Source organism: Electrona antarctica (assembly GCF_951216825.1).
Source record: "Electrona antarctica genome assembly, chromosome: 15".
NCBI lineage: Eukaryota > Metazoa > Chordata > Actinopteri > Myctophiformes > Myctophidae > Electrona > Electrona antarctica.
In genome coordinates this window covers 9,012,457-9,025,678 of record NC_136796.1, presented here as the reverse complement: position 1 = coordinate 9,025,678, position 13,222 = coordinate 9,012,457, and the positions used below count along the sequence as shown (strand labels likewise).

The following is a 13,222-nucleotide window of genomic DNA, read 5'->3' as shown; positions in this document are numbered from 1 at the left end:
TGGGGTGTGTGCGTGTGTGAGTGTATGTGTGCAAGCGAGAGTGTGTGCGTGTGTGCGTGCGTGCACGTGTGTGCGAGCATGTGTGCTTGCGTGCAGACAGAGGGAGAGAGAGAGAGAGAAATATGTGAGTGTTAATTTGCTGAGTGACACATTCTTGCTAAATATTGTCCGGTCCCATCACGCGCCGACATGCACGCAAGCACAAGCACACACACACGCGCGCACACACACACACACATTCTCTCTCTCACTCTCTCTCCACTGGGAGGAGCTGGCTCCATTGCATTACAGCCGGCTGAATCCGCCAGACAATCCCAGGGGAGGGGGAGAGAGAGAGAGGGGGGGAGAGGGGGGAGAGAGAGAGACAGAGAGAGAGAGAGAGAGAGAGAGACAGAGAGAGAGAGAGACAGACAGACAGACAGACAGACAGACAGACAGACAGACAGACAGACAGACAGACAGACAGACAGACAGACAGACAGACAGACAGACAGACAGACAGACAGACAGACAGACAGACAGACAGACAGACAGACAGACAGGAGGTGAGCAGAGATTTACGATGAGTATAAAAGGTGGGTCTGACAGTTTGAAGGGCGTCTTCTTCGCTGCAGCAGCAGCAGGGTGAGGTGAACAGGACCCCAAAAACAACTCCTCGCTACAACTGTATCTACTGTATCCAGAGAAAGGACATGATCAGCTGCTCCACGCAATAAAGTCCACCTCCGGCTCCGACATACAGCTAACTGTACGCAAACACACACACACACAGCTGCTATAGATAACCTTTATGATCGCTGTGGTGTGGCGGGAGCTGGGAGTCATTCTGTCATTGCAGCAGATGTGTGCAAGTGTTCATGGCCACCGACTAGAGCACCTGCTGCGTGAACGGAAGGACATAACTTGGTGATTAACACACATCTCAGACAATAGAGAGGATCGCCCCACGGCTTCACAATGACGGTGAGTGCAATAGTCTGTCTAGTAGTAACTATACAGATATGTATCTAGTCAAATGCTTTGTATGTGCACTTACTTTAATGTACTTGCACAGTAAAATCCTCACACAAAAATACAAATGGACAAAAGCAGGGTAACTTTTCAGGCCACACAGTGTGAAGTCCTCTGTGTTAATTTTAACTTGAAATTCAACCAACTGGATGTATGGTGCTGTTTGTTGACATTTGTACTCTGTGTTACAAATGGATAATAAATTAACACTGGTGATTTTACTGTATATATGCATGTAATTTACTGTATTATACAAGTAAATTAAGTGCAAAGTCACATCATCTGACTTGGTGGGTTGCTCACACATTTTTTTCCCCTGTTTTTAATATGTTCTCCAAAGCACTTTGTAACTTTGTTTGGAAAAGCACTACATGTCCTAGCTATTTGATTGCACGGACGAGAAGTGCTGGAAAAACTAGAACATTTTGTATCTACAATGTGATGTTTTCTTTTGGAAAAAGATAAGTACTAATGTACTAAATGAGTACTAATTTCAGTAATTACTGACTTTCGTTGGGCCATGTACACAACGCACATAGGTACCCCACATAGACACAATTATTACATAATCGCCTACGATTATCTCAAAGTATTTGAGATGGTTGCAATTATCTTTGCAATCAGATGTGTTGTTTTCACTGCTTCGCATGCAAAAAGCAATTGAACTCTTTTCTTAGGAATAAAATGCTTGTGAATCTGTTCTGTACGCAGTAACTAACTGCATGTGAATTCTTCGCATGGCTCTGTAAGCAGTGTAGGAAAGCACAGAGGGCTGCAGTTTTTAATGATTTTAGCCAAACGACAGATTCAGAGTTCAGATATCTTAGTTCTGTTTTCCAAAAAACTGAATGAACAGAACCCAGAATAGACAGAATAGATATTTTGTTCATAATTTCACATAAAACTGTGAAGATAAAAATATTGAAACAAATATATATTTTAACATGATAATGTAAAAAAATGCATTCATAAAAAAATAAGATGATGATGATAAGTAAAATAAGTACTAATTTCAGTAATTACAGACATACTGTAAGCAGTTAAGCAGATAAAGCTTCTTAAAAATTGCAATATCCAAAGCGCATAACTTTGACAACTCTTCTTCTTGTAGAAATGTTTCGTTTTATTTGTTTTTTCATCCCAGTGCAGGCCAAATTAATACTAACTAGAAAAAGTGCCCCTCGGGGCACAGGTCTCCACCAAGCCAGGTCAGGTTGTGGCCTCCTGGTGGTGCTATAATAGGCCAATGTGAAAAGGGTGCCATTTCTTCATACGCCTTTGATGGCAATTAGATGATTTGAGGCATTTTGCATTTTGTTCCAAAAATGTGTTTTGCAAAAATCAACCTGTTGGTGGCGCTATAACAGGCCAATGTGAAAAGGGTGGGATATATTCCTCAGCCTAGTAAGAAAATGTGTGAAAGATTTCACGTAAATTGCATGCTGTGTTCATGATTTGAGGCTTTTGTTCAAAACGGGGCAATCTTGCAAACTTTGAAAGCCAATTATAGCCAATTAGGATAGAATATGAAATATCGGACAGATCCGACTTGAGCACATGACTATAGAGATACTGTGTAACGATTTGTGAGATTTTTGGACAGAATCTGGAGGAGTAATATAAAAAAATGTGTTTTACAAAAATCGGCCTCCTGGTGGCGCTATAAAAGGCAGATGCAGGTCAAAGGTTTGTCCTTGGCCTCTAGGGAGTGTGCATGCAACATTTCACGCAGATTGGTGCAGTTTTAGGTAAAAAATGTGAAAAGCTGCCTCATGGTGGCGCTATAACAGGCCGTTCTGGAAAATGTGGGGCAGAGGTTCATCGTTGGCATCCAGGGAGTGTGTGTGCAAAGTTTGGCATCGACCGGGTTAACGGTGCCGGAGATTAGCTGGTAACGGACGGATGGAAGGACGGACACACACACACACACACACACACACACACACACACACACACACACACACACACACACACACACACACACACACACACACACACACACACACACACACACACACACACACACACACACACACACACACGGACGGAGTGCAAAACATACTCTCTCCCCATGCCTTCGGCCTGGTGGAGACAAAAATGCACACAGCAAAAATATGAATGCAAATAAAACTAGAAAAAGTGTCCTTCTGGGCACAGGTCTCCACCAGGAGGATAGGACTGTGTGAGATGTTTGGCAAAATGTTTAGGAGTAATATAAATAAGTAATATGTTTGCCTTTGATGGCAATTGGATGATTTGAGGCATTTTGTTCCAAAAATTTGTTTTGCAAAAATCAACCTGTTGGTGGCGCTATAACAGGCCAATGTGAAAAGGGTGGGATATATTCCTCAGCCTAGTAAGAAAATGTGTGAAAGATTTGACGTAAATTGCATGCTGCGTTCATGATTTGAGGCTTTTGTTCAAAACGGGGCAATCTTGCAAACTGTGAAAGCCAATTATAGCCAATTAGGATGGAATATGAAATATCGGACAGATCCGACTTGAGCACATGACCATAGAGATACTGTGTAACGATTGTTGAGATTTTTGGACAGAATCTGGAGGAGTAATATCCAAAAATGTGTTTTACAAAATTCGGCCTCCTGGTGGCGCTATAAAAGGCAGATGTGGAAAATGCAGGTCAAAGGTTTGTCCTTGGCCTCTAGGGAGTGTGCATGCAACGTTTCACGCAGATCGGTGCAGTTTTAGGTAAACAATGTGAAAAGCTGCCTCATGGTGGCGCTATAACAGGCCGTTCTGGAAAATGCGGGGCAGAGGTTTATCGTTGGCATCCAGGGAGTGTGTGTGCAAAGTTTGGCATCGACCGGGTTAACGGTGCCGGAGATTAGCTGGTAACGGACGGACGGAAGGACGGACGGACGGACGGACGGACGGACACACACACACACGGACGGAGTGCAAAACATACTCTCTCCCCATGCCTTCGGCCTGGTGGAGACAATGACACTCTCAGAGTTAAATTAACAATCAGGTCAGATGAAGTCAGAGTTTTGTAGTGTACAAGTAGCCTAAACATGGCAGTTTTTTAATTCCACTATAGAAACCAACGTTTTGGAAACATAAATTATATTACCTTTAGTCTAAATCTAAAGTATAAACATAACATCTTCAACTTCCAAGGTTTGCGTGTACAGTAGGGACCTGTGGGACAACTTGTAATTCCTTGGCGATGTTTACCTGCCTCTAACTCATCCATTTCTATGACCGAGGATAAGCTACTGTCAACTTAATATATGGCGCAAAAACAGAATTTGTAGCCAACATTTTGTCAACAGGGTTTCACTTCTTAGAAAATCGAAAGGCTGCACATTCAAATATAGCAGGTAGTAAACACATTCACACATGCACGCACGCATACACCCACAGGTGTAAAATACATACACGCACACAGCACACACGCACATCCACAGGTGTAAACCACATACGCACATAGCACATACCGCACACGCACGCACACACATGCGCGCATATATACATACACACAATTTTTACTCTATCAGAGTTAAATTATCACTCCTCTCTCCCCGTTACATAACCGAGGTGTTAAGTCCTTAAGTCCTACTCAGCAGGAAGCTGTCAGGGGACGGCTGGCATTCGTCCCCACACAGCAGTGGTGGAAAATGTACTCAATGTTTTTACTTAAGTAAAAGTATCAATACTGCAATGTAAAATACTCTGTTACAAGTAGAAGTCTGGAATTCAAGATGTAGGCTACTCGAGTAAAAGTACAATAGTATTGGCATCAAAATGTACTTAAAGTATTCATGGATCCAGACGTTCACATTCCAGATCACTTAAATCCTATTATATTTTTTTTGTTTTTTTGGCTTTCGCCTTTATCTTTGCATCACGTTGTGAGATGTGGGGAGCTTGTACATACATCAGCTATTTTCAGCGAAGACACAGTGTTTATTTAGTGTAGATGGACAACATGAGGGGGAACTCTGCGGTCAACTAACTATAGAGGGTTTAGGTGGTTAGCTTCATTAACACAGGATTTTTCTGTGCAGCGTACACATTTGACCTGTTATGTCACTCACGCCACAACGCACATGCTAATACAAATGGCAAATATGACCTTTTTCTATCAATTTACAATTTAGGCATTTAGCAGACGCTCTTGGTAACCAAAGCAACTTAAGCAAGGTAAACACATACATCAAATGCAGAGAGACAGTGAGGTGCCTCAGTAAACTAGGATAACAGGTAAACCAAGACCCTAGCATCGCTGCATCAGTCTATCAAAAATAATAATCTGTACATATTGAAAATATAACTATCATTTGGAGGGGCTTACCTCACCTGAAAAGATAAGATATTGTATAGGTACATTTTGTTCAAATGTAGGAATCAATTGTAGGAATCAAATTAAACATGGTTTGTCAACACTTTCTAATTTAGTATGTACTATATAATTTTGAGCACCAAACCCAACTTCCCTTTCGAGACCGCCTTGACCTTGTCAACATTTTAATGTATCATTAAAAGAAGCTCAAAAGGTTAGATTTAAACCCTACTTCCCCAAACTGTACAGAACACTGTGTGTGACCTTAAATGAATGGCTGCTGCATTGGAAGTCAAATATCTCACCTTGGCTGGTTTACAGAATTGACATGTGCCTTTACTAGCGTAGGTGTTTACTGCTGGCACGCTAATTCCGTTTGCAGGGATGCCACTGACTGCACTCTGACTGACCACCTAGTGTGTTGTGCTCTGTAACCGTTTTGTGAAGAACGGGTCAGGTATGTCGTATATGATCCAATATTCAAAAATAAATAAAATGGTAAATGGACTGCATTTATGCAGGACCTTCTCCAGAGTGCTGTTTGCTGCATTTCATTTACACACACACACACACACACACACACACACACACACACACACACACACACACACACACACACACACACACACACACACACACACACACACACACACACACACACACACACACACACACACACACACACACACACACAGTGGAGGAATGGCTCATCATCCATCCATCGAATCCATCCATAAATAAATCACTCAAATGAAACACTGAAAGTGTATAACCAGAGCTATAGAGAAGTGATCAGTATCTGTGTACTGTAGATCCATCGGATAGTGATACTCCCACATGGACTGCAGTGCTCCATGTTCCATGTTCCATGTGTGTGTGTGTGTGTGTGTGTGTGTGTGTGTGTGTGTGACTATTAACAGATACGTTAATAAATGTGGTTCACTTGTTGTTGTCAACATTGCCATGACAATGGTCGTCATGACAATGTCTCTGTGACCTGTTCCAAACAGCTGTCTGGCATTCCTTCTGGTCCCTTGTTGTCCCGTGTGTGTCCCTCTCATTACAACGCCACAGGAATTCAAATGGTTACATGACACGCCGATCCTCCAAATTGACTTTCGTTGGCCCATGTAGACGCACACGGTACCCCACATAGACACAATTATAACATAATCGCCTGCGATTATCTCAAAGTATTTGAGATAGTTGCAATTATCTTTGCATAATCACCAGAATAGTTTCCATTCATCTGCATGCAATGAATCAGTAAGTTCAGAAGTCTTGCAGTTCTCTATTGGTAGTAGAATGAGGGCTGGTGACGTAGGCGCGCCTTCTATACCCCGTATAGAAGTGCCAGACAAACGGCCAGACAATCATTTTAGATTCCGCAGTCGCAATCATGGAATGACGTTCACATTCCAGATCACTTAAATCCTATTATAGTTTTTTTTTTATTGCGGCTTTCGCCTTTATTTTATATTTTTTATAGAGGGACAGACAGTAGGCTGAAGATAAGTCTTTGTTTTATTCCTTCTTTTTATTCATTCCCTTCCCCCCCCTCTCTTCTTTCTCTTTTATAGAAACAATGGAGCTCGCACAAAAAATGAATTTCACCCACTGTTTTTTCACCCACTGTTTTACACGATGACCCTGATTCTGACCTCTCCTTGTCCCGCTGACAGGCCGCCAACACGCTCCTGGATGAGTTGTGTCACCTGTCGTCCCAAGCTCTGTCATCACTGGACACTGCGGACCACTTCCAGGTCATCAAACTGCTAGGGGCAGGGTCATATGGCAAGGTCATGCTGGCTGTGCACAGGAAGAGAGGTGAGGAAGAAACAATGTTGTCCACAGCATGGTTCTTATTTATTTGACATTCATCCATTCATCTTCATCTGCGTTATCCGGCATCGGGTCGCAGAGGTTAACAGTTACAGCAGAGGATCCAGGACTTTCCTTTTCCCAGGCCACATTAGCTACTCCTAACTGGGGGATATAGAGGCAATGCCTCTTATTTCTTTCACCTCTCCTATCTCCATGACTTCCCTATCTTATAACTTTTTGTTTCATCACATAAGTAAGTGACAAATAAAAGGCTTCTTGCTTCTCCAGGCACTCCCATGGCCCTGAAGTTCTTCCCCCGTCACTCTACGTCTCTCGTCTCCTTCCTGAGGGAGTACAACTTGTCCCTGTCCTTCTGTACCCACCCGTCTCTGACCAGAGCCCTGGGCATCGTGTACTACACCCCTTCACACTACGTCTTTGCTCAGCAAGCCGGCCTCTTCGGAGACCTCTTTGAGGTCATTGAGCCCGAGGTAAAACATACATACACTAGGGCAGTGGTTCTCTTAACCTTTTCATTTCAAGAACCCCCAGAGAGCCTCCATAACTCTGAGAGTGCACAAATGGAACCAAATGGAGGTTTGACAGGTCCACTTGGTTTGGTTTGTAAAATAAGCAAAAAACTAAAATAGCTATCTAATAGCTATCTATTTTTGTATTGTGACATATGCACTATACATAGGCCTACATGAGATTTTGACTTGCTCATTGGTGTGCCTTAGCCACAAAACGTTCGTTTGTCTATCGTATCTCCTTCTTAGTTCTCCTATACTCTCTCTCAATAGCGACACAATCCTAGTGGAAGACTGCCACCAATCTTTCTCAAGTTAATAGCCTATATGTACATGTTCTGCATGGCTTTTAAATTAGATTTCCTTCTGTTTCTGTTCCCTAGGTGGGTATAGAGGAGGGCTGCTGTCAGAGGGTGGTGTCCCAGCTCTGTGGAGCTCTCTCCCACCTCCATTCCCTGGGCTTTGTCCACAGAGACCTCAAACCGGAGAACATCTTCCTCTGCGACGCAGCCTGCCGCTGGGTCAAACTGGGAGACTTTGGCATGGTGGGTACCATGCTGATTATTAATAGTTTCATTATGGGAGCGTCATGAATTCCAAAGTTACGGGTGGGATCTGGTGGGACTATCCCAGAATATACTGTATGTATTTCTTCAATAGTGACAGAACGTTCTGCAATTTGACACATACAAAATATTCAGATTTTGTTTTAAAACTTGATCAATCCATTTTTTGGGTTAGTGACTGTAATTTTTACAATAAAATCGAAGGGCCTAGAAGAAAATATGGCAAGAGCTGATGAAGCCCTTCCTTCACCCTTGTCCAACTCCAGGTCAAAGCCACGGGAACACGGGTCCCTGAGGTTTGGTACAGCTCCCCTTACTGCACCCCCGAGGCAGAGGTGGCCAAGGGCAACGCAGACAGCTGGAGCGGCACGGACGAAGAGCAGAACAAAGACGAGAAGGCGGAAGAGGAGGAGAAGAAGAGAGTGTGGGCGTCGGTGGACCCCAGCACGGACTGCTGGGCGCTGGGCATCCTCATCTACGCCATGCTCACCGGCGGCCTGCCGTGGGCCGAGACCACCACCGGCAACCGCTCGTACCAGAAGTACCGCGAGTGGTTCGACAGCGCCACGGGCCCGGCCGACGCCTTGGACGTGTGGGGCGAGGGGAGCGTGGAGAACAACAAGGACAATTTGAACGGAGAGGAGCTGAGCAAGAAGGACTCCCAGGCGCCTCCCGTGTCCCCACAGTTTGCCTGCTTCACCCCTCTGGCCTGCTCCCTGTTCCACCTGCTCCTGGACCCCAGGCCCAGGCAACGGGGGCGGGCAGAGGACACGCTGGCCTACCTGGGAGGCGAGTGGATGAGGGAGAACGAGAGAGCACGCCTGGAGGAGGAGGAGAGGAGGGAGAGCCGAGGGGGAGGAGGGGCGATTTGTAACGTGAAAGAGATGGAGGGGAGAGGAGAGAGATGAGATAAGCGGCAACCTATCAACGACATCTTCGTTTGTCATTGTTTAATCATCTCCGTTTGATCATCAATAATGTCACTTTGAGCATTATTAATGTGTCCTTATTAATTGCTGTTGGCGGAAACAAACTAGTTCAGTAGCTGCAGTACTGGCTGCAATGTGGAATAAATCCTTGTGGACTTCTGCAATGGACCTACTGCAACATACAACAAATGGCCACAGCACTAATGAAGGATACATGCATGAAAAAGCACTTGGTTACACGAGAAGCACTAAACATTTGCATGTTTTTAAAAAGCACTAAACATTTGCATGTTTTTAAAAAGCAAAATATTGTTTTTCTTCAAAGAAATGACATGCCCAAAACTGTGCTGTCAAACAGCTGCTGAGGATAGCGTAGTGGAATTCTCAGCTGAGGAGACATTTCCATTTGTCCTCAGTTGAAGCGATGCGAGTTCTTGTTACAAGAGACCTACTCTCTGCCTCATTACATCAGCAAGCATATACTATGACTCGACTAAAAATATACTGTATTTAGAATGCAGTCCAGTGACATATGACATATAGTAAGCGTGGGTAAAGTAAAAGTACCTACTTTACCCTTACACGCTTACCGTACACTGTAATGTGTTATGATCTTGCCGATTTTGGAAAAATATTAGAAAATGTTAAAACCTTTTCATGCCCAAAGTTAGGATTCCAGGATTGTAGTGCCAAAGTCACACTGTAACTTTTTCAATGAATGAAAAGTATATAACTATATTTTTCACAATAACCATTCCACGTGAATGTAGTTTTCTCTAAACACTATTAAACATTATTTTCATTCAAAGCCATATAGGGACAAAGGCATCGGAAATATATTGGAAAAGCATATATTTATGTATTTTAAGGGAATAAATACAGTTTCTGATAATGATGCGTGTACAACATATCCTCGGGCGCTTTAGGAGGATCCTGCAGCATTCCTTTATCAGTGTTCCTTCCGTATTAAAATGCTGTAATGACAACGGAAGCTGTGAGGGGTGTCGCTAAAACATACCACTAAAGCATATTTGACAAGAAAATAACAAGTGCATTTGTTTTTTTAAATGGTAAATGGTAAATGGTAAATTTATATATCGCCTTTATCTTTACAGAGATTGTGCATTACATTCACCCATTCACACACACATTCATACACCGATGGCAACGGAAACCATGCAAGGCACCAACTAGCACATCGGGAGCAATTAGGGGTTCAGTGTCTTGCTCAAGGACACTTCGACAGTAACTCTGGGGGAGCCCGGGTTCGAACTGGCAACCTTGCGGTTACCATCCAGGCACTCTACCCCTGAACCACCGCCGCTGCTTATGCATTTGAACTCTATTAAAAAATGTGGAGAATGTATAATTAAATCATGTCTAAGTATTTTTTGTATCCGTTTTTAACAGTTTCATAGCACTTTGTTGGCAGCTAACACAACAGGAGGCTGTCTGGCTGTGTTTTAGTGATTAAAGCCTGATTCATTCTTCGGTGCTGCACGTTGACAATAAGAGCATCATGGATGTGACGCGTTTTGAGGATGTAGGTGGGCTTTTTACCATGCATGACACCATTGTGAGACGGCGCATAAATTAGGTACAGTTGGGTGCCACCGATATTGTCCCTTATCATTTGACCCATTTAGGCCTGACCTCAAAATTTAAAAAAATCCTTCTAAATCCTCCAGTTTTCTGAAATAAATATTTTCACGATTTTTCAAAAATAGCAGACCTACAAGCTCGTAGCGCGCCACTCGGTGGCGCGCTATGAGCTTGTAGATCTGCTATTTTTCAATAGCTAAATTATAACATGTTTAAAACACCAAAAGGGGTTCCCGCCCAAAATGGGTTAACTGTCCTTTTGCGCAGATCACGCAAACCTCAGCAAAAAGAAAAGGACAATATCGATGGCCTCCAACTGTATATAAACTGATTATTTTCACACTCCTCCTCCAGCACTTACATAACTAAGCTATTAACCTTTATTCTGTCACTTTGTTATTCTTATTTTTTTATAATGTATATTTTATAGTGTAATACATAGTAATAGTTTATATTGTAGTGTAAAAAAAATACTGCTAATCTGTTTGTAGTATGTGTAATGCACAGTGAAATGTAAATGCTATGAGATAAAATCAATAAAATGCAGTTCATATTTTTTAACACTGGGTCCTTTTTACTGTACGATTGTGAAAATGTGATACATGACTTTTATTGCATTTTGAAGGACATAATGGTGGCCGCACACGCAATGGTGGTGCGCACGCACGCACGCACGCACGCACGCACGCACGCACGCACGCACGCACGCACGCACGCACGCACGCACGCACGCACGCACGCACGCACGCACGCACGCACGCACGCACGCACGCACGCACGCACGCACGCACGCACGCACGCACGCACGCACACACACACACACACACACACACACACACACACACACACACACACACACACACACACACACACACACACACACACACACACACACACACACACACACACACACACACACACACACACACACACACTTCAAATAAATGTCTGGGATAGTATCTCAAACAAACAGTGAGCTGTTTTGTCTTTGGCTGCTCTGAAGTTTACAGTGTTGTGAGCTTGCCTTGTACATCTACTATTTTCTAAATTTTGCAAGGATGCAAGGAAAAACCTCCACCAGAGAGTTTTCAAATTGGTCTCATAGTGGTGCCGCTTCGCGTTTTGGCCTGATAACTGTTGAACTGTAGGTTGCAGTATCCAGATTCCTTGGCCCACGACACAACTTCCCATATTGACGCTTTGACGATAAAACACAATATGCTGCCTTCAATCATCACAAAGGGATTCTTTTTTAAGTTTCACACTCCAAACATAAATATCGTCAGAAACCAATATAATATTTTGATATAGTACCTATACCGGCATTGCATTTTTTCAAGGCCGATATTGCCGCTTATGATGACCGTGCATCACCAGTACAAAGTCTGCTCGTTTAGTTGCCTTTTCCGCGTCCGTTTGCTTTAAGCAGCTGTTCACGCTGTCCGCCAGGCGCCAGCCCAGCACACACACAGACACACACACACACACACATCTGATCTGTCACGCTCCTCATGGCATGGAAAAGGGAAATCAGCATGTCATTCTGTAACTGAGAGGGGAACTAGGTCAGGGTGTTGGGGTGGCAGCATGGGTGGGTGGGGAGAGACGGACGGTGAGAGAAGTTGGCTTGAGAAGTTGGCTAAGAAAGATGGGAGAGAGAGATAAGACATGGAAGAAAAGAAAGAGGGGAGAGCGAGATAGGACATGGAAGAAAAGATGGGGAGTAAGCAGTGACAAAAGGACTCTATGCTAGTGTAAATGGTAAATGGTAAATGGTGCATTTATATAGCGCCTTTATCCAAGGCGCTTTACATAGATTGTGCATCAATTCACCCATTCACACACACATTCATACACTGATGGCGGCGGAAACCATGCAAGGCACCAGCCAGCACATCAGGAGCAATCAGGTTCAGTGTCTTGCTCAAGGACACTTCGACACTAACTCTGGGGGAGCCTGGGTTTGAACAGGCAACCTTGCGGTTACCATCCAGCCACTCTACCCCTGAGCGACCGCCGCCCCTAGTGTCTTTTCCACAGTGGTGGAAGTGGTATTCACATTGTTTTACTGAAGTGTAAGTATCAATACATATGTAATGTAGAAATACTAAATGAATTGAAGTGAATTCAAAATTCTTTGTTTATTATCTAACTATAAATGCACCAAGTCTCTGTACGTACGTACATACGTCTGTACATCTGTTCGTCTGTAATCCATGTAACTCGAGAACCGTTAGCCCCACCGACTTCAAATTCGAGTAAGACTGAAGAAAGAGGAACGTGGGAGCGTGCGGTTCAGGAATGTTCAGCTACTGCTCAGCCCTAAATAAAGCTTTAGATGTAAATCACTCATTAGTAGGCAGACAAAAACATGGTGCCAATGGGCTCTAGTGTGTGCCCCGCGCGTGTGTGTGAGAGCCCCTCTCCCTCTGGGACCTCTCTGTGGCTGCTACG

The 13,222-nt window shown here is 43.7% G+C and overlaps 1 protein-coding gene across 1 annotated transcript; it reads left to right on the top strand.

The window, feature by feature from the left end:
- Nucleotides 1-556: 556 nt before the first annotated feature.
- On the top strand, nt 557-10,223 carry LOC306938524 (serine/threonine-protein kinase SBK1). The gene is made up of 5 exons (XM_079522749.1): nt 557-963; nt 7,000-7,144; nt 7,430-7,632; nt 8,055-8,216; nt 8,504-10,223. Exons 1-5 carry the CDS (start codon nt 958-960, stop codon nt 9,143-9,145), a joined length of 1,158 nt encoding a protein of 385 aa, XP_079378875.1. The 5' UTR covers nt 557-957; the 3' UTR covers nt 9,146-10,223.
- Nucleotides 10,224-13,222: the final 2,999 nt, after the last annotated feature.

Coding starts and splice junctions, on each gene's coding strand:
- LOC306938524 (XM_079522749.1), top strand. Junction 7,145..7,429: donor GGCTGTGCACAGGAAGAGAG/GTGAGGAAGAAA, acceptor TTGCTTCTCCAG/GCACTCCCATGGCCCTGAAG. Junction 8,217..8,503: donor AACTGGGAGACTTTGGCATG/GTGGGTACCATG, acceptor GTCCAACTCCAG/GTCAAAGCCACGGGAACACG.